Source organism: Lissotriton vulgaris, chromosome 11, assembly GCF_964263255.1.
Source record: "Lissotriton vulgaris chromosome 11, aLisVul1.2, whole genome shotgun sequence".
Classification (NCBI taxonomy): Eukaryota; Metazoa; Chordata; class Amphibia; order Caudata; family Salamandridae; genus Lissotriton; species Lissotriton vulgaris.
In genome coordinates, this window is record NC_141699.1 from 132317270 (window position 1) to 132339602 (window position 22333).

Below are 22333 nucleotides of genomic sequence, written 5' to 3' on the forward strand. Positions count from 1 at the left end.
CAGCTAAATTGTGGCTCTCCTTTGAAGGTAAAGGTAGAGATAAGCTCCTCACTACTAGAGCTGATGATGCTACCAATTACGAAGTCCTGAAGAATACACTGGTTGATGGGTTTGGCCTAACAACTGAACAGTACAGGTTGATGTTCAGAGACACCCAGAAAACTCAGTCTCAGGATTGGACTGACTTTGTTGATTGTGCCACTAAGGCTTTGGAAGGCTGGTTACTGGGAAGTAAAGTTACGGACTACACAGGATTGTATAATCTAATAATGAGAGAGCAAGTCTTAAATAATTGTCAGAACCAGCTACTACACCAGCACCTGGTAAACTCTGATCTGACCTCTCCACAACAATTGGCTAAGAGGGCAGACAAATGGGTCAGAACCAGGATTAGGCCTAAGAACCAGGGTGGTGACCAAAAGAAAGAATCAACCAAGCCTCAAGAGAAGGGTGGGAATACATCTTCAGATCAAACCACAGGGCCCCAAAAATCCTCAGAAGGGGGTGGGTCCCAGAATCCTTCCAATACCCAAACGAAACCTTATTGCCATGCCTGCAAACAGGTAGGCCATTGGAAAACTGACAGCAGTTGCCCCAAGGCCAACAATAAGGAACATATTCCTCCAAGTAAAACTCCACCACCTCCTGTTACTACTAGTAGTAATCCCCCAGGTGGTGGGAGTGCCCCCAAGAATGTGGTTGGGTATACTTGGGGAACACAGGTGGACTCTGGCCTAACCAGGTCCCCTACCACAGATACTCTTGTCTGTGAAACTGGCATGGGGTTTGCCAACTTCACTGCTTGTCCCAACACTATGGACAAGTACAGACAGGAGCCACTCATCAATGGTCTAAAAGTTGAGGCCTATAGAGACACAGGGGCTAGCATCACCATGGTGACTGAGAGCCTAGTCCCCTCAAGGCAACTTTTACCTGGAGCCACATACCAGGTGACCAACATTGATGGAGTGCAGAGAGATCATCCCATAGCAGTGGTAAATCTCAGCTGGGGAGGTGTCATTGGTCCCAAGAGAGTGGCAGTGTCATCAAACTTGCCTGTAGATTGTCTACTGGGGAATGATTTAGAGATCTCAGCCTGGGCTGAGGTAGAACAAGAACCCCATTTTAAAATGGTAAACCTCCATGGAAAGGTTAGTGGGGCTGTGATGGCCACATCCCCAATCCAAGATTCATTCCCTGAACAGGTTGGCAGGGCTGGGATGGTAACAGCCCATACCCAAACTGAGTCCCTTCCTGAAAAGGTTGGTGGCGTTGTGATGGCCACAGCCCAAACTCACACAGATAATAGTGTTGTGAAGCCTGAAACTATGGATCACTCCACTCAAACAGAGAGCATTGAGGAGGAAGAGAAATCTCTCTCCCACCAGACTTTAGGAAAGGATCAGCCTCCTCAGGGTACTGATCTGACCCCTTGTGAAGAAACTGCCCCAGAGGTAGTCAGGCCTAGCCTGACAGAACCCCTGATGTCAGTGGACCCTTCCAAGGTGGGACCCAGTCTGGAGCAGGTTGAGGTTCCGTGACAATTATAAGTGGTGTTTTCGACTCGTTCGAATATGGACGAGTTTGGTATCTATGAACCGCAAATGACGAGTTTAGTGGGTGTATGCGTTTTCGCTACACTGGCCTGAATCGTTTGTCCTATTCGTGGGTTTCTTCATCTGAACCCACCGGTTCCATTTTAGATACGGCATCCATTTTGTCTCTTGCCCTCAAGTAGCCAGCGAACGGACACTGTCCGCTTCATGACCCTGGGATTCCCAAGCTCTTGCGGAAGACACGTGTTTCTTTGAGGGTGTCTTTATGATGAGGGGGATGATACTGTAAAGGCAGATGGCCCCGCTCGAGGCTCATCTTGCCGTGCCGGTCTATTGTTTCAGCCGTGCATTCATTAGGCATGTCTCCTTTGATCCTGCAATCGTCTTTTCAATATCGCCCCCCTACTCTCTTTTCAATCTGTTGTCTATCTTTGTCTTCCCTTGCACCTGCTTCTGACTCTTCCTTAACTCGTTTACAGCCGGAATGGAATGTACTAATGGTGGGATGATGTACTTTTACAGTTGGGAACCGGCGATGCTACTGTAATTATGTTCCGGGACCCTGAATACATGAAAGCGACCCTTTTGAAGTTTACTGTGGGAACTAAGTTGTAACCTTTTGTTCGCCATGTTGTGCTATGACAGAAATATGTATAAAAGGAGCGATCCACAGTTGCAATTTGAAGCAGTCTCCTAGAACCTACATGCGTTGTACTTCTTGTGACTTCTGTGTTCCCTGCAGTAAATAAACTTCGATCTTTGACGCCGAAGGAAGTGTCCCGTGTCTCTGTCATTTGTATGCCGGAACAGGTAACCCACGAAGGTTTCAGGTGTTGTCCCCTGGCACCGCTGGGCCTTAGAATAGCCCAGTCCTTCAGTTGGCGCCCAACGTGGGGCGACATCAGCGGTACCGGTCCAAAGCCCGACAATCGTGAGGAACTTCGTGTGAAATCTCCGAGGGAAGGTGCACCCCGCTTCATCGATCCTGTTGTCGAAATAAGTGGCCCGAAGACTTTTCCTGCGAAGATCCCCGCCTCTTGACGACTGCGACGGACTGATGCCCTGACTGTCGACCTGTTTTGGCGCCTGGCGTAGTGCTTGGTACAGCGAGACGATTGACGGGCCTTCCTGGTGATGCCATTGTTCTTTCAGTTAAGTATTTGTGGGTCGCTCCCAGAGTCCTTGGTTGTTGTTGGTGCTTGGTTGTTTTGCATGGTTCTATTGCATTTGTGGTTCTTAGTATTTTGGTGCTTAGTTGTTGGGTCTTATTTGACGATTGCAATTGCCAAAAACCGAGGGTTTTGCATTTTTGACATCGTAATCCAATAACCCTTGACGTTTGTGAAACTCGGTTAGTGTGCACGATGCCTGGCCGTAGTACTTTGTTTAGCTGCTTTAAAGGTTGTGGTGCGGATTCCCGATTGGAGGACTCATGTCCGATACCTCCAGTTGTAACTCCGGTCTATGAGTTATATAGTCGACATGGAGTGGGTCCTATTGCATATAATGATTGCTGGATCTGCTACACAAAAGATGACGGTGTCCTTAGTTGGCCACCTCATGGTAGTTTCGAAACAGCAATTTTGGATAATCTAGAAGCAAAATTGTTCAAAAGGAAAGCTAGGCCGGCCATGTTTGATTCCTTTCAGTTATGGCGTAAAGAGGCCAAGCAGAAGGAAATCAAACAGCTTAAAAGAAATAAGAGGGAAGGTATCGTTACGACGATGAGAAATGCAGAGCAGTTTCAGCGAGACAAAGAAGAGAAGGAAAAGGAAGTTTTTGATAGACTACAACGTATGGCGGTGGATAATTGTTATCCCGTTTTACCGTCGAGTACTGATAAGAAGGGAGAGGAAGCAGTAGAGGACCCTTTGTTGTCCTACCTACTGAAGTCGCCACCTCCATATGCACAGGATACTACAGCTCCTGTGGTTCCTCCTGTTCCTCAACCTGTCGTTCCGGCAGCTGCTCCTCAGCCTGTCGCTGGTCCTGTTCTTGCGAATCCTCTTGTCCCTATTCCTTTACCTGCTCCTGTTTCTACTGCTCCACTGCCTATATCTTCTCAGTCTACTGTTCCCGCTACTTCTGCTCTTTCGGCTACTCCTACTGCTCCTGCTGCTCCTGTATTTAGTCCCCATGTTGTTGCTCCTGCACTTCTCTCCTCTTCTCTGTCTGTTCGAAGACGCATTCCTAATACTGTTGCTAATTTCTATTCTCCTTTTGGACCGATTCTTGGGTCCAATGTTTCTGATGTCCCCCAACGACGAAGTCAGATTCCTGGTAGGGAAAGTGATACGTTAATTAAAATGGCACGTAATTGGATTAGGTATCCTGTTAAAAACACCCCGCGCATACTTTTCGAGACCTTCTCTCAATTCAATGAGCCCACTCAGAGATTTGTGTTTGAGGAAATGTGTAAATGTTTACGTGAAGCGATAGAAAATGATGAGGTAAACAATGTACCGTTTGACGTAACTGAACTTCAGCATCAGTTTTCGAGTGGTATGATTGTGGGTAGTAATGTTCGACGTGCTGTAGAACATCTTCTATCTTTTCGTCCTACTGTAATACCTCGAGCATTGTTTAAAGATGAAACTGAGGAGTGGATGGCAACGCCTGGTCAGTATCCCATGAGAGAAGTTCCCCCAGTGTATATGCCAGGTTACCCTGGTGCTGCCCCTCCGATCCTGCCGCACTTCCAGAGAGTTTGGATACACCTCCCATGGAAGCGATCGGAAGTCTTGCAGGTGAAACAATCTTTGCCTGACCCCCACAAAAATCCTGCAGGATACTATAAAGAGTTGTCCCAATTAGTAGATGCTACTATCATGAATCTTGCCGACATCGACATGTTGTTCGGCAACGTAGTACCTCAACCGGTTTGGGCGAAAATTTGTCAAGAAGATCACGCAGCTGAGTTAGGTGGTGATTGGGCTGCACTTACAGCGGCTGATGCATTGCATGTTGGTGGGGCTAAGCCTGAGCAGTTAATTGCGGCTTTGCCTCAGAGAATTATTACACTAATGAAGACACTTATGCCAGCAATGAAAGTCAATTGGGACAAACTGTCTGTGTGTAAGCAAAAGAAGGACGAGAGATTTCTTTACGAGATTTGAGGAGGCATTCATCGATCACAGTGGTCAGGATATGAGCACTGAGGGAGGTCAGAGGTTGTTCGTAGATAAATTTGTATCGAATTTGTTGCCTGACCTCAGCAACAAATTGAAAAATTCAGAGAGTTCGTGGGCTGTTTCTACCTCTGCCCAGATATTAGCCACGGCTCAATATTACGAAAATAGGGAGAAGTAGGAAAATGATTGTGCTGATAAGAAAACAAAGGATCTCAAAACGAAAGTTCTGTTACAGCAAGCGTATCCTCCACGCTCAAATCAGAATGATTCTCAGCAGCGGAATAGACCGCAATCACAATCTGCTAGGTCACAGTCGCGAAATGACTCTTCCACGCAGAGATCTATGCTCGGGTATAATCAATGTGCGTACTGTAGAGGTGAGGGTCATTTGAAGTTTGATTGTCCGGTTTTGCGCGACCGAAATAGTGATGGTTCAGCTAGAGGAGGTCGTAGTGGTCCTCAACAGGCTTCGCGAGGTAGAGGTCGTGGTGTTACTCAAAATCAAAATGAGCGTTCTAATAATTCGTCTGATTCCAATAATTGCTTTGATCAGCGTGGTTCTTCGTCAGGTAGATCTGCACAGTATCATGTGGATGATTATTACATCGAGCATGATATTGATGACGGTAACTACTAGGACAGCCATAGACAAAGAGAGGGAGTAGTATCAGTTCCGGTTGATCAGAGAGGGCCTTACGCCGCAGTTGCCACATCAGGCGTAGTTGAGCCTTTTCTGTTGGACACTGGTGCAGTGAAAAGTTCCATCATGCATTCGAAACTCCCTGGCGCACCTTTGTCTGGCTTAACGAATGTTTCCGTTGGATTCTCTGGCGCCCCCGTTAGCAATCCGGTTTCTTGCCCTTTGCCCCTCACAATTGGGCCTCGTGAGCTGAAAGCTCCCTTGATTTTGACTACTGGTTGTGGTGAAAATCTTTTGGGCCTGGATTTGCTGAAACGGTTATATGCGACTTTGTACTGTTCTCCTGCGGGAGTGGAGCTTACTTTGGGTCAGAGAGTGATCTCTCCTATGTATTTGTCATCTGATAAGCTCCCACCGGAATTGAGTTCTCTTCCTGCATCATTGTGGGCAACGGGTCCCAATGACGTGGTCCTGCTTGACATCTCTCCTTATGTTGTTCAACTGAAATCGAATGTGCGATTGCCACGTATTCCCCAGTATCGTATCTCCCTTGATGGAGAACGAGCGTTGTTAGCGATCATCTATGATTTGATCGAGAAAGATGTTATCGAGGAAACTCGGGGAAACGTGTGTAATAGTCCTGTGTTACCTATCTTGAAACGCACTGATACATCTAAGCCTCCTGTTTACCGTTTTGTTATTGATTTACGGGAGGTGAACAAAATAGTGATTCCTCAATTTCCTGTGGTGCCTGACATTACGGCCTTACTGACTCTGATTCCAGCCTCCGCTTCTTGGTTCTCAGTGATCGATCTGAAGAATGCTTTCTTTAGCATTCCGATTGCTGAGGAAAGCAGAGAACTATTCGGCTTCTCCTTAGGAGGTCGCAGCTTTAGGTTTAAACGCGCTCCTCAGGGCTATTGTGAGAGTCCATCGATATACAGCCAAGCCCTGAAGAGTCAACTTGATGCGTTCGTGTTACCGGCTGGTGCAGCCTTGATCCAGTATGTTGATGACTTACTGGTGGCTGCTGACACGAAAGAGATCTGCAAAACTGCTACGGTATCGCTGTTACAGCATCTCTGTGACTTACATCATAAGGTGTCACCTTCTAAGCTTCAATATTGTTGCCAAGAAGTAACCTATTTAGGTCACTTATTGTCAAAGGAGGGAAGAAGGTTGACCCCAGAGAGAATTACAGCGATCGCTCGAATGACTGTGCCAACAACTCAGAGAGATGTGCGTGCCTTCCTAGGTATCACGTCATACTGCAAGCAATGGATTCCAAATGTTTCATTGCTAGCGAAACCATTGGTGGCCCTCACGTGCAAGGATGTTCCAACTCCTTTGCCATGGACTGAAGAGTGTCAGAAAAGTTTTTCTGAATTGCGTGATGCGTTGTGTTCGGCTCCTGTGTTAGGTACTCCTGACTACAGCAAGCCATTTACACTATACGTTCACGAGAGAGAGGGTTGTGCGTTGAGTGTTTTGACGCAGCAATTTGGTGGTAAGCAGCGTCCGTGTGCATATTTTTCCTCGACCTTGGACCCAGTAGCTAGAGCTTTGCCGAGTTGTCTAAGAGCGACAGCGGCGGCTACGGTGTCCATTCGACAATCTGCAGGATTGGTCATGGATACTATGCTTACGGTGATGGTTCCGCATGCAGTTGACACTCTCTTAAATCGTACAAAAACTCAACACTTGACGAGCGCAAGGTTGTCCGATTACGAGTTGACGCTTTTGGCGAGTCATATACAAATAAAGCGCTGTAATGTTAACGTTGCCGACTAATATGGAAGCAGACGATGTACCACCACATGATTGTTATTTGCGAACTGAGGAAGAAACGAAGGGTCGTGTTGACCTAAAAAACACTCCATTGGCAGATCCCGATGGTACCTTGTATGTTGATGGTTCATGCTTTAAGTTGCCGAATGGTGATGAGACGACTGCGTATGCTGTGGTGACGTTGAGTACGGTTGTAGAAAGTGCGAGATCGAATCAGAATTCCGCGCAGGCGGCAGAGTTGATTGCGTTGACGAGAGCGTGTGTTTTGTCGAAGGGAAAACGAGTGAATGTGTTTACCGATAGCCAATATGCTTTTGGCGTTGCACATAGCTTTGGTCGATTGTGGCGAGAGAGAGGCTTTATGACATCGCATGGCACAAAGATCCAACACGGACAGCTCGTGAACGATCTTTTAGACGCACTTACATTCCCTAAGCAGGTGGCGATTATTAAATGCAGCGCGCACCGAAAAGTGACGGATGATGTTTGTCGTGGTAACGCGTTTGCGGATGAGATTGCTAAAGAGACAGCTAGAAATCTTGCAACCCGAATGTATGTTACGAGTTCAGTGAGGTGGCCTGCAGAGACTGGTATGTGTGAGGACACTGTTGAGAGCGTGAAAGCGATTCAGAATGAGGCCACCGAAACTGAAAAGACTAAGTGGAAAGAAAGCACAGGAAAGTTAGATGCGCACGGATGTTGGATTGATTTGTCGGAAAATCAGAGATGGATGTTACCGGATGCATATGTGCTAGCCGTTGTTACTATGGGTCACGGCTTGTCACATATTAGCGCGAAAGGTATCTGCAAGTTGCTGTCCCCTGTATGGAAGAATGATGGTATCGCTAAGTGTGCTGAGAGAGTGGTTAAGAATTTATTGGTATGTATGATGTACAATCCTGGCAAGGGCACTGCTACCCCATCTGGCCATTCTGCTCCTCCTACATGTCCCATTGAAGTTATCCAACTGGACTTCATCCATATGGAGAGATGTAATAATCTGAAGTACGTTTTAGTTGTGGTTTGCGCATTCTCCAGATGGATCGAAGCCTATCCTCTCAAAGACAATACTGCCCTGTCCACAGCGAAAGTCCTACTGAAGGAATACTTTCCTCGGTATGGAATGCCACGGATTGTATGGTCAGATAACGGAAGTGAGTTTGTGGGGAGTGTGATGCAGAGTGTGTGTAAGGACCTTGGAATTCGACAAAAATTCCATAGTGCCAACCATCCCCAGTCAGCAGGTTTAGTTGAAGGGTACAATGGTACTCTGAAACTGAAACTTGCTAAGATCCAAGCTACGACTGGTTTATCATGGCCTGATGCCTTGCCTCTGGCTCTCTTGTCGACCAGGGCGACTGTACACTCTCGAGTAGGGCTCAGCCCATATGAGATTGTGTTCGGCCGTCCTGCGAACATTTGGGGGGTCCCGAGGCCTAGGGCCTTCGATAGTCTTGAGTACCCAATGTTAATTGATTACCTTCATGATCTGACTGCTAAACTGAGGTTAATTCATCAACAGGTTTTTGAAGCACTGCCGGCACAGACAGAGGGTCCTGGACATCGGCTCCAACCGGGTGACTGGGTTGTCACCCGTAATTTTGTCAGGAAGCGCAATTTGGAGCCGAGATTCGTGGGCCCTTTTCAAGTCCTCCTCGCCACGACAACTGCAGTTCGTCTGGAAGGTCGGAAAAACTGGGTGCACGCCACCCACACCAAAAAGGTGCCTATACCTTTACCGGCAGATTCGTGAGTGAGGACAGGATTTGCAGCAACGGAGACTGAGACACCGATTAAATTTGTGCCGTTCAGTGACGCTCAACTTGTAGGAGATACTTCATTGCAGTCAGACACATCTGTTGATCCTTTGCCTTTGGAAAACTCAAGACTTGAACTATCATCTGATCGACAGGACTCTGTTCTGCAATCTGAACAATTATTCGAAGAGCAGACTCGTCCTGGAAGAAGCAGATATTTTCTTCGTTCTCATAACAAAGACTAATAAAACCTTTTTTTGTTTTTGCCCCTTTTGAATTCATATTACCCCTTATTGTCATTCTGAACACTATGAACAATTGCATCTTCCATTGATTCCTGAGTTCTTCTTCACGTATGTTTCTTTTTTCACAGCTAAGAGATTTGCACTAAAATTGAATGTTTGATTAAAGGAAACCTTACATCCGGGTTGACCGTAGGGCCGTGCGGGTACTTCCTTCTGTTTAGCAGGTTCCTGACACTAGGTCGGTACTTTTGTCGATTCCTAGGAACTCCTGGGAATTGATAATCGCTACTCAGAACGAAGTGCGTCAAGAACGTTGCGGACGGTTTTTAGAGGATGGAATTCTCAAAGTTGTCGGAAGTTGAGAAGACTTTAGCTCAAAGATCAACACTTCACAGGGTTGTACGAACTAAAAGCTTTCTGTTTCAGGTGTTCCTGCTGTTCTTGACTGTTTCCATGTTATTAGTGGGTGGAGTGTATTTTGGAATACAGTCGTTACTGCCTTCTGCTTTACCTACTTCTTCTTCGGAACCAAAATCCATTCCCACTGTTTCTCCACATTCCTTTCACCCTCTACCTCAACACGAACAGGTTAGACGTGCGGAATTCATGAATAACTCCTTTGTTCAGCTTCTTCATCAACATCAGTTGGTGATGAATACTACCAACTGCTGGGTGTGTGGTTTAATGCCACATACCATGGATCGGGGAATTCCGTACTTGGTCCTTCCTTATAGTTCCCAGGGGTCAGCTCGAGCATTCCAAACTATGTTTCGTAGCGCACTAGATTCCTACCCCCATCGAGAGCCACGCACTGCAGATCATGGTCCTGGGCCGTACCACAAGCCTTTGGCGAGAGCGATTGCCGATTTAGATAGAGATATTTTTGACGCATCACTTATTCCAAAGGAAGAGGTGCGAGCATACAGAGATCTGAGTGAGGCTGAGTATAGCATGTCACTGGGTGATCGGCAGCTTAAAAGCTTGTCTCCGATCTGGATTGTAGCCCATCTCGGTAATTTCTGTCTGAAAGGTCTTGGCCGAAGTCCGCGAGCTCAGCTTGGGAGGAGTGCTTGCACTGAAACGTATGTTTTACCAACGTCCTCGTACCCTGTTCTTTTGACTGCCAAGGGTACATACTTTGTATGTTACGACCGCGCATATACATGGTTGCCTCGTGACTTCTCAGGCACCTGTTATATTGCGAATCTGTTGCCGCCGACCTTTACAGTTGGGTCGGATTATCACAAGACCAGACTTGTGAGAGGCGTTATTAGCGAAGAAGACACTGCCGGTCAAGAAGCAGGAGACTTCTTTAAGGGTTTCTTGCCGTTTTGGGGACCTATGATCAATAGTAGGAACCTGAGACAGTTGACTCGAGTGGTGGAATCGACTGCTAATATCACTGCAAGTGCCCTTGGTAATCTGACAGCAGAACTTCAGGCGGACAGGCTTATGACGTTACAAAATCGTACGTATGGTTTTAGACGTTGTCCTTGTAGATAGAGGTGGTGTATGTAAGGTGATCCATTCGAGTTGCTGCATTTTCATCCCTGATAACGCTCCAAATGACTATCAAGCCATCTCGAAGTTGCATAAGATCTCCGAGTCCATACACGTGGACGTAGGTGATTGGACGCTACTAGGATGGTTTTGGGGCCTGATGTCGACGTGGGGTTGGAAGATTCTGATGATCATTGGGGTTGTTGTAGCATTTCTGTTCACGTGTTGTCTTTGTGTACAATGTGGTCCTACCTTATGTGGCCTCTGTGCTACGACGTGTATAAGACGGCCATCTGTCACCAAGGAATCATTGATGGATAGAATGATGCTGCAGCAAGATCTGAATGATCTGATGAATATCGAGATCGATTCTGATATCGACTAGTGCTTGCCTACATGAGGGCAAAAGGAGCGTCTGAGGTTCCGTGACAATTATAAGTGGTGTTTTCGACTCGTTCCAATATGGGCGAGTTTGGAATCTATGAACCGCAAATGACGAGTTTAGTGGGTGTACGCGTTTTCGCTACACTGGCCTGAATCGTTTGTCCTATTCGTGGGTTTCTTCATCTGAACTCACGGGTTCCATTTTAGATACAGCATCCATTTTGTCTCTTGCCCTCAAGTAGCCAGCGAACGGACACTGTCCGCTTCGTGACCCTGGGATTCCCAAGCTCTTGCGGAAGACACATGTTTCTTTGAGGGTGTCTTTATGATGAGGGGGATGATACTGTAAAGGCAGATGGCCCCGCTCGAGGCTCATCTTGCCGTGCCGGTCTATTGTTTCAGCCGTGCATTCATTAGGCATGTCTCCTTTGATCCTGCAATCGTGTTTCCGATATCGCCCCCCTACTCTCTTTTCAATCTGTTGTCTATCTTTGTCTTCCCTTTCACCTGCTTCTGACTCTTCCTTAACTCGTTTACAGCCGGAATGGAATGTACTAATGGTGGGATGATGTACTTTTACAGTTGGGAACCGGCGATGCTACTGTAATTATGTTCCGGGACCCTGAATACATGAAAGCGACCCTTTTGAAGTTTACTGTGGGAACTAAGTTGTAACCTTTTGTTCGCCATGTTGTGCTATGACAGAAATATGTATAAAAGGAGCGATCCACAGTTGCAATTTGAAGCAGTCTCCTAGAACCTACATGCGTTGTACTTCTTGTGACTTCTGTGTTCCCTGCAGTAAATAAACTTCGATCTTTGACGCCGAAGGAAGTGTCCCGTGTCTCTGTCATTTGTACGCCGGAACAGGTAACCCACGAAGGTTTCAGGTGTTGTCCCCGGGCACCGCTGGGCCTTAGAATAGCCCAGTCCTTCAAGGTAACATGCCCCTCTCTACCCTGCCTTAGTCTGCCCAGGGCTGTAGAGGTCAGGGAGGCTAGTGGTGTACCCCAAAGGGCCCCCTGTCCAAAGGAACTCCCCAATCAGCAGATTAAGGGCACCAAAGCTAGCGATCCTAGCCAGGTGAAAATTAAACCAACTCCTGAGGGATTCCCCTTAAACTTAGTTAGGGACCTCCCACAGATGGACACTATTGGGCACAGCCAAACCTGGGACCTAAGGGCCCCAAACCTGACCTGTCCCTACAGTAAGCCAAACAGAGGGACCCAGCCTCCAGTTTTAGGTAGCCAGAGGTTGACCCTGAGAGCACACTGCAACTCAGTCCTGGAAAAAAAAGGCATATGTGGTGGATAGTGATTGGAGGAAGTTGAGCCCAACATTAGTGGAGCCTCACTTCAGTACTCCATCCCAGCACCAGCCTGTTACTTTGCCAAAACACACAACAGGTTGAGATTCCCTATGGTGGAGACCCTCAGATACCCTTAGGGTGAGGAATTGCTTAGTGGACCATGAGATAGGGGGTAACCATGCCAGTGCATGCACCTCCTCATATGGCCACTCAGGCAATATAGGCTTACCTGGTAAATGATAGCCTTATCTCCTTTCGTTTGGGGGGTTGGGGGGGGGGGGGGGGTTGTGTAGGAAGGTGGATATCTGACTATGGTTAACCCCAACTTTGTGCCTAGTGTTTAGCTGGTTTTTGACTTAGTTGGCCTGGGATCCTGCTATTCAGGACCCCAGGCTTCCTGCTCTCTCTGTTAAAATGGACTCCATGTACCTTAGATACATATCTAATTGGATACTGGGTCACCTTATCAGCCCCTGTACCGTGTACCTTAGGTACCCAGGGCATAGGTGCACCCAGGGCCTACCAGGGGCTGCAGCATGTATTATGCCACCCCTAGCTGGCCATCCAAATCTGACACAACTCGCTGATAAATCAGCTGGGGCAAGGTGGTGTAATCACCCTTTGCTTTAGATATAGTATACCTATATCTAAACCTAAAATGGACACATATCCTCCTATAAGTCACTCCTATGGCAGGCCTTAACAATCCTGGAGGCAGAGTGCTTGGAATTATGTGAGATGGTGCTCGAGCATGAGCTGAGCCTGTCTGCAGCTTTCGGAACCAAGTCCTTTAGCTGTTTCCATGATAACGCTATACCAAATACTCTTAAGTGCATTATAATCCTCGCGGTTATTGCTAACTATGGCATAGCATTATCAAAACATGTCGAGTAAGATGTCATACGAATTGGAATACTACCCCCTCGCCAATTCTGGCGACGGGGGTAGCATTCCACCCTTTTAGAAGGACGCGACATGTATGTAACTGTGAACCCCGGTTAAAGTTAACTCGAGCCTCAGCATCACAAAATGGATGCTGCCACCACAGACACAAGTCTGACCTCCTGCTGCTAGGAGTCCTTGCAGCGAGGGAGGCTTGGACAAAGGGTTTCCTGCCTTGGGAGGTGTTAGCACCACCCCAGACAGTATTTTTTGTATTGGGTAGGACAGGCCTGAAAGGAATGAGACATGCCTGGGGCACACAAGGTGCCCTGTGCATACACCAGTTCAAACCAGTTGCTGGAGCACTCCAGCCCCAGCTCAGGCGCGAGGCCGGACAAAGGATAGAGGGTGTAACCACCCCCCTTCCTGGTCCCACCCACAGGAGGGACCTAGTCGCAGTACAGCCCCCATTAGGAGAATAAAGGTAGGAGCTGGTCCCATTCCAAATTTGATTAATCCTGACTTGAAACTCTACAAGAAGAAACTCTGGACTTCGACGTTCTGCTTCACAGAAGACTGAAGAAATCTCCCTTGTGGGCAAGGAGTGTCCACCCTGCACCAGCAGGCACCATCAAGCGTCCAGCGGCTTCACTTTGTCGTCTTCCCTCGAGGATTCAGACTTCAGAGCCCGACAAAACCCGGATTCCCAGACCTCTCCGACCTCAACTCACATCTGCAGCACAGCTGAGATCCGTGGGTGCGACGAGACACGTGGGACCGGCCATCTTGGAGAAACTGCACTTCGCTTCCAGCACGACTTCTGAGGTAACCTCGACAAAGTGCTTTGGGGATTGAGAAGCCCCAGCCTCGAGCAGCTCCTGCACCGAAGACCAGACCTCCAGCATCCACGAGATCTGCGTGGGGCCCTTCTGCCTGTTTGCTGCTCGATGCTTTGTCTGGTCACTTGCCGGCTGGCTAGTGGCCTCCTAGACGACGATCCTTGAAAACTACACCGCTGGTCTGGTTGCTCCAGACTGGCTCTTGCTTCCTTCCAAAAGAGAAGTACCCCGGACCCTCCTGGTCCGCACCAGACGCCTTTTCCACTCACTGCGTGGGTTACCTTTGCCAAGGCCTGTTGACGCCGAATCCGGAACCAATACCGCCGACCGCAAGGGCCTGCATGGGACAGCTCGTGCCTCCATCCTGGTTGTCGAAGACACCTCCTGGTCCACGTGGCTGCAGAGTCAAGCGTCCACTCTTCACCTGATCGTGACAACAGCATCTGGTTCCTTCCTGGTTCCACTCCAGTCACTGGCTAGTGACTTTGAACATTGTCCCCTCTGCTTTCAGGTCTTCAGCATTCCTGATCCACCCTTGGATCACACCGGACATCTTCCTCCTGGTCGCCTGCAGCATCTTTTCTTTCAGGCTCCATAGACTTCAACGCAGAAACCCGACACGACTTCGCACCTATGCACCCGCAGCCCGTGGGTGAGGTAACAAGAGCATTTCGGTGCTCAAGGGTAGATTGACTCTCCTAGTATCCAGATTCACAGTCGTTTTAGTCCTAACCAGTCAGGATTGTCCGTACTCACCTTTTTCTTGAACTGTACTGCCCATAGACGTTGTTACGCATCTCGCGTGTGAGTTTACACTCTGCACACGCGTTCCGTGGGCCTCCTATTACTTACCTAAAGTTAGGGTAGTGTAGTCCCAGCGATCCTACAGCCTGTGGACAGCTCCATTCCTTCTATCGATTTCCTTATACCATTTACTTAGTATATGGTTTGTAGTGCCCCTAGGGCACCATTGTAATTTGTGCAACGTAGACGTATTTTTCCTAAGAGATTGTCATGTGCTTAGCCCTCTGACCTCATAAAGAGTTCAGAGGTGTGTGTTAGTTAATACATATCTTGTTTATTTTCATAACAACCTGTGTGGTGTCCTTTCACTTGGTATTCAAGGGGTTATATGTGGTAAAACAGCTGGCTTCACATGCCAAAAGAGTTTAGCCTAAGACTGCTTTGTCCATGCTACCATTAGGCATTAGGATAGCTGGTCTATAAGGTTGACTTACAACCAATCACCATAAGGGTTGTTTGGACTGATATAGGGTGATCACTAGAATTAGTGAGCATCATATATCAGGCCAACTTCTCACAGACTTGAACAAAGAAGGTTGATGAGGCAGCCTCAAAAAGGCTGAAAGAGCAGAAAGGTAGCCCTTGATAGTGCCCAGAGCAGAGCCCTGCTGGGCAAGAAAAAGAAGGAAGAGAAGAACCTCAGAAAGAGGGGCAGAGGGAGGATCCACAGCCTTTGCTGTGCACCATGCCACAAATCTGTTCCACCTGCAGGCGTATACCGACTTTGTGGAGGGACGCCTGGCTGCCAGAATGATGTTACAGACTTCAGGAGGCAATTCAAATGGCCTCAACTGCCGCCGCTTAATCTCCAAGCTTGTAGGTGTAGACTGGACAGGTTCGGGTGCAGGACCGTCCCCTGCTGCTGCGACAGAAGGTCCTCCCGAAGAGGCAGACGAATCGGGGGATCGACTGACATGCTGAGTAGCTCGGGATACCAGTATCTTCGTGCCCAGTCCGGAGCCACAAGGATAACCCGGGCCCGGTGGCGCCTGATCTTCTTCAGGACTCTGGGCGGAAGTGGTATAGGCGGCAAGGCGTTCAATAAACCGCAGCTCCATTCGCGTCGAAAAGCGTCTCCGAGCGAGTGCCGCCTTGGAAATTCCAATGCGCAGAACTGATGACATTGCGCGTTCCCTTCCGTGGCAAATAGATCTAACCAAGGCTCTCCCCATTGCTGAAAGAGGCCTTGCGCCACGTCCGAATTCAGACGCCATTCGTGATCCATCATGCACCGACGGCTGAGTTTGTCCGCCCTGGCATTCAGAGAGCCTGCCAGATGTTGAACCACCAGGGTCAAGCCCTGATGTTCCAGCCACTGCCAGAGGCGCAGAGCCTCCTGGCATAGGGTCCACGATCCCACCCCGCCCTGTTTGTTGCAGTACCACATGGCGGTGGTGTTGTCCGTGAACACCTGCACTACACTCCCCCGGACAGAGGGGAGGAACGCCTTCAGTGCTAGACGAATCGCCCGCAGCTCCAACAGGTTGATATGGAGCCGGGACTCCGCCGGAGACCAGAGGCCTCCGATGTCCGCCTCTCCCATGTGGCCTCTCCAGCCCTGGAGGGACGCGTACGTCACAACTATGTGCTCCGGGTGGGGTAGGGAGAGGGACCTGCCACTGACCCAGTCGCGGTCCGTGAGCCACCACTGCAGTTGTCTCACAGTGCCCTCCGAGATCAAGACATGATCGGACAGGTTGCCCTGATGCTGGGCCCACTGAAACTTCAGGTCCCAATGCAGAGCCCGCATCCGCCACATGGCGTGATGCACCAGAAGGATGCAGGAAGACATCAGCCCCAGAAGCCGCAGCGTCAACCTGACCGAGACTTGGGATAACGGCTGAAAGATGCGAATCAGAGCCTGTATATCCCGAACCCGCTGTTCGGGAGGGTAAACCCGAAACTGCGCCGAGTCGAGAACTGCTCCAATGAAGAGGAGCTTCTGAGAGGGACACAGGTGCGACTTCGGCACATTGATGGAGAACCCCAGCAAATGCAGGAGGTCGGCCGTAGTCTGGAGGTGGCTGACGACTGTCTGGGGCGAGCCCGCCTTCAACAACCAGTCGTCTAGGTAGGGGAAGACTGACACCCCTAACCTGCGCAGATGAGCTGCGACCACCGCCACCACCTTCGTGAACACCCTTGGGGTGCTGGTAAGGCCGAAGGGGAGCACGGTAAACTGAAAGTACTCTTGGCCTACCGTGAACCGCAGGTAACGCCGGTGGGCTGGCAGGACGGGGATGTGGAAATAAGCGTCCAGCAAGTCCAACGCTACCAGCCAGTCTTCCGGGTCCAGGGCAGCTAGGACCTGAGCCAAGGTCAGCATCTTGAACTTCTCCTTCCGGAGGAAGCCGTTGACGTTCCGCAGGTCCAAGATAGGGCGTAGGCCCCCTTTGCCCTTCTTGGGTACCAGAAAGTAGTGGGAATAACATCCACACCCTACTTCTGGCCCAGGAATGCGCTCGATGGCCCCCTTGCAAGTGATCCCCCGACAAGCGGTGGCAATGCGGTGGCATGGATGGAGGGGTCGCCTTGAAGGGGAGGGAGTAGCTCCTTGGGACGATCTGCAGCACCCACCTGTCCGATGTGATAGTGCGCCAGTGGGAGAGGTGATGGCGAACCCTGCCTCCCACAGGCGTCACATGGGCCTGATAACTCGGACTTGGAAGGTTTTGAGGCAGGTGCTGTGGAGGGAGGTGTGGACTTGCCTCGCCGTTGTCCCCGACTGCCGCCACGGCGGTTTCCACGGCCGCCACCGCGCTGTTGAACATTTTGCGGCGCATGGCTGGCAGCACGTGTGGGGGCGCCCTTTCCATGGCCACGAAAGGAGCGAAAGGCACCCGATTGCTGGCGCTGGGCTGTGAGGCCCAAGGACTTGGCCGTAGCCCTGGAGTCCTTAAAACGTTCCAGCGCATGGTCTGCCTTGTCGCCGAAGGAGTGACGGCCATCAAACGGCATGTCCAGGAGTGTGGCCTGGACATCGGCCGAGAAGTTGGCGGACCTCAACCAGGCGTTGCGTCGAACCGCCACAGTCGTTGCCATTGCCCTGCCCAGTGAGTCCGTTATATCCAGCCCACACCGGATAGAATAACGTGCTGCATCTCGGCCCTCCGCAAGGGTTTGGGCGAGTTTAACCCGGACCTCCTCCGGGCATAGTGGCAGCACCTCCGCAACCGTGTCCCACAGAGTGTGGGTGTAGCGGCCCTAGAGACAGGCAGTATTCACAGACCGCAGCCCTAGGCTAACAGACGAGAACACCTTCTTCCCGAACTGTTCGTATCTCTTGGATTCCCGGTCGGGCGGAGCCGACGGGAATGCAGTCTGGGAGTTGGAGGCCTGGATAACCAGGCTCTCGGGGTGGGGTGGGTGGACAAAAAGCATGGGTCGCCCGGGGCTGGGCGGTAGCGTCTGGCCACGTTCCTATCCATAGGCGGGCCTGTGGCGGGCTTGGACCAAGTGCCCACAGGAACGTCACATAAGGCCTCATTGAACGGCAGCAGAGGCTCGCTGGAGCTTGACTGCGGTTTGAGGACCTCAGTGAGGAGGTTAGTCCTCGCGGCCGCAACGGGGAGCTCAAGGTGTAAGGCCTTGGCTGCCTTCGTCAACACTACACTATATGTAGACCGCTCCTCCGAAGCCACAGTCGGAGCGGAGGTAAATCCAGTGTCTGGCGATGTGTCAAGACCACTGGCCTCCCGAAGCTCATATGTCCAGTCCTGTGGAGACTGGCACTCCAGTGCCAGAGGGTCCTCAGACCCCTCCCAATCCTCCTCGTCACCCGTAACCTGCAAAACAGGATCAGTAGACGGGGCCTCCTCGTGGAAATAAAAATCTCCAAAGGCCGTCAGAAGCGGCGCCGTTCCGGCGCCAGAGTCGGACCGTAGGGGACATTGGGGGCGGCGTCCACAGCCGGGGGCGACACCCGGGGGGCCGGCGCCGGTGAGGCCGTAAGGTCGACCGGCGATTACCCGGATCCGGAAGCGGATCCAGTGAGGGCCTGCGGCGCCAGGACCGAAGTCGGCGGCGGTGCCGGGGCGAAGCACCCGGCGGCGTCGGACCCGAAGCACCCGACCCGCTAGGGCCTCCGGTCGGGACCGTTGGGCCCGAAGGCGCCACGGAACCCGACTGAGGTGGGAGGGACCTCATGGCCATGAGGTACCGCTCGATCTCCTCTGGCGTCGCGCCGTGCCGAGGGACCCGAAGGTGTGGGGCAGGCGGCGACGCTTGCGACTCCCGCGGAGCCGAGCCCCCGGCCGCATCGTGCGAGCGTCGGGGTGGGTCGGAGGAACGATGACGTCGCTCTGACCTCTCATGCCTCTTACCTGAGGACTTGGAGCCTGACGACCGGTGTCCACTCCCGGAGCTTCGATGACTCAGACCTCGTGACCTGTCCCTCGACCTCCCGTGGGACCGGGACCTGGAGTGGCGCGGACCGACTGCCGCAGCTCGAGCTGCTTGCGGGACCGCTCCCGTCTAGCCTTCGACGTCAGGGCCCGGCAGTCGGAGCAGGTTCGATCGTCATGGTCGAGGCCTAGGCACTTCAGGCACCGGTGATGGGGGTCCGTGACCGACATCAGTCGGTCGCACTTCGAGCAGGGCTTGAACCCGGGCATCCCTAACGGCACCAATAGAGTCGAAGACTCAAAGAAAAAGAATGATCAAAAAGATCAAAAGTTTAGTCAAAAAATGACTAGGGGTAGAGCTTCTCCGGATCCGCGCTAGCTGGCGCGGAAAAAAGGAGAACCGACGTCAGCGCGCATGGGCGGCGTCTAAGCACTCCGACGACGTCATTCCGGCGCTAACGACGCCGACGACGGACGCGGAGCCGCAGACAACGCCTACCGACGCGCAGGAGTATTGCTACGCAAAAACTTCAGGATCCAGTCTGACGCCTGGGGATATTCTAAGGTAAGGAATCTATCACTAACGTGTCTCTTTCAGATACCTCATAACCACTCTTGATGGACATGGGGTTCATGCTGTTTTTGCTGTGGATTACCTCATGGAAGGAGCCGGGTCTGAGCTGAAATGATTTATTGGAAAGACTGCCAAGTCAAGCGCAAGTGGTGGGATGAAAGCATCAATACTAAGAAGATCACCAGAATGGCCTGCTAAGGGCCACTACATCACGCCTGACTCAAATAGGCCAAACTGATTAAAAATGTACCTGTTCCATGTGCTAAAAAGAAAAGGATGAGTGCCAATATGTGAAAACTGAGAATTTGGAATACGTTTATATATCAGTACACACTGCTTAGTTGAGGAAAGGTGATACAATAACTGATACATTCTTTGTTTGTGTCATATTCTTCTTGAAAGGCCCAGTGCCCTTATGAGCTCATTTTCAGCCCTGTGAAAAATTAGCAGTTACATTTTAATCTGCTACCACTGGATATCATGCCATCATTTGGTGTTTTCTAAGAAATATTGACAATATTAAGCAGAAATTACTTTACAAGATGTGCTTAGATTTTTTTAATACTGTATTGAAATCAACGTTTTCTGGCAGTAGTGGAACGTGGTTTTCCATGATAAGATACACAGAGTGAAATCGCACAAGATTTTACAGAACAACTTAAACCTGTGCAAATGAGAAAAATGTACTGTAATGTTTTGTTTAACTGCTGCTTTAAATTACCACCTTCATGTCCAAACTGCAGAGGCAGGCATAAACCTGTCACAAATGTCCTTGCACCCATAATACTGAAGTACAGCACGATCTAGGGAAAATATTTACCTGAAAATCGGATTCATTAAAATCATATGACACATTCCAACCAATCTTGCCAAACTTCCTTCTCTCCTGGACTACCGCGTGGAAAAATGCAAGCACATAAACCAGAGATTTGAACGCAGGGTGCTTGCATTCATCTAGGGACTCGCGTGTGATCTTGAAGTAAGTGGCCCTCATGTTAAGCTTCAGACCATTCGGCGGCTCAGTCACGACCTATGGAATTAAGACAGACAAAAGCCATTTTATTCATGGAAATTACTGACTGCGAAACCTAATCTGTAATGACATAGGAAAAGGAAACAGGAATTGGATTAACTGAATCACTTTGCCTATGATTTTATGATTTTCATTTAAATGTTTTTTTCTAATTTACTTGAATGAATCAGGGCACATGGAAAGCTCTATGTGTACACACCATTTGCCCTAAAATACCACATACATTTTTATCTAATATTCTAAGACAAAGAATGAATTTGTGGAAACTATGTTATACTTGTATAAATAAAAAGTTTTAAATGTATTAAATGGCAAATTCAAAAATTTTTGGAGACCAAATTGAGAGTCCCTTCTTTGAGCTACCATGAGGCACTTTCGAAATGTGAGAGCTGTTAACCAATTCTTATGATCCTTTTCAAGGTGTTCCTACCGACTTCTGAGAATTTTGAGCTATCGTACTTGATCTCTTCTGAAACCCTGCCATTATGACTCGCGAGACCAGTGTTTGATGGAACACCGTGTACATCTCATTTGTATATCAGGGTCTATTTGATCATTTCTACACGGCTGTTTCCACAAGAAGATTTTGTCTCAATACATGAATGTATCTCAATGTATGTATTTCACGCCTTATTCACAGATTTTGCTAGTCAGGGACCAGGCAGCAGCACAGCAGATTAAAAGATATAGAGAAGGTCCATGCTTAAATTAAACTTTGATTTATGAATATGTTACTTGATGTGCAACCTGCAACAGATGCCATTAAGGGAGCACACAAATCATCTAAGAAGAAGACATTTTTTACAAAAGTAACACTGTAATTTTTCCAAATTACATTACACAGCATGCATTGCAATAGTCTTAATAGACCATAGTTAAGCTAAGGTGTCATCTTCTCAAACTGAAGTTTTGAATTCTTTAGTAACAATAAGTAATCTTTATCACAATGTTTTTGTGCCCTTTTAGTTACCTTGAGCGATTTCTGTAGTATCCCAATAGGGAAGTCCTTAATTGGGTCTGTGGTGAGCCATAGGCGGAAGTCTGGATGAGGCTTCACAATTCTCTCCACAGCCTTCTCCAAATCTTTCAGCCATTTCACCAGAAGATGACAATTCTGCAACATCAGCCATTGGCCTCGAGTTACTGCAGTTTCGAGTAGCTGTAGGGCAACCTGTTGTAATCACAAGGATAGAGCGTAGAACAGACATATTAACAAGGATGGAGTGCTTAAACCAACGTTGTCTTGTTTTTCGCATTCATTTCAAGACTGCAAATCAAAGTTTCTTGCTATTTCATTCATATGAGATGAAGCATGTAGAATAAGAACATGTAATTGCTGTATAATGCGAAGAACTATTGATTTACTGAATAAACAAACAGCAAATACTGCATAAGATAGTCACTTCCTAAAACCTGAAAAAAGACTGATCAAATATTGATAGTGACACGTCAGTGTCAACAATCAAGCAGCTAAATGATTCAATTTTAATGAAGTATTCAAACTAACAATATAAAAAAAGGATTGAATACCAAACATAGTAAGTACAA

The 22333-nt window shown here is 49.1% G+C and overlaps 1 protein-coding gene across 1 annotated transcript in view; it reads right to left on the minus strand.

The window, feature by feature from the left end:
- DNAH10 (dynein axonemal heavy chain 10) overlaps window positions 1–22333 on the minus strand; it is a 1963751-nt gene that overhangs the window by 159242 nt on the left and 1782176 nt on the right. The window contains exons 70-71 of the mRNA XM_086942901.1: window positions 21756–21956; window positions 20573–20782 (exon numbers count right to left, since the gene is read on the minus strand). Coding sequence (XP_086799027.1) covers window positions 20573–20782; window positions 21756–21956 — 411 coding nt within the window. The remainder of the gene's footprint in view (window positions 1–20572; window positions 20783–21755; window positions 21957–22333) is intronic.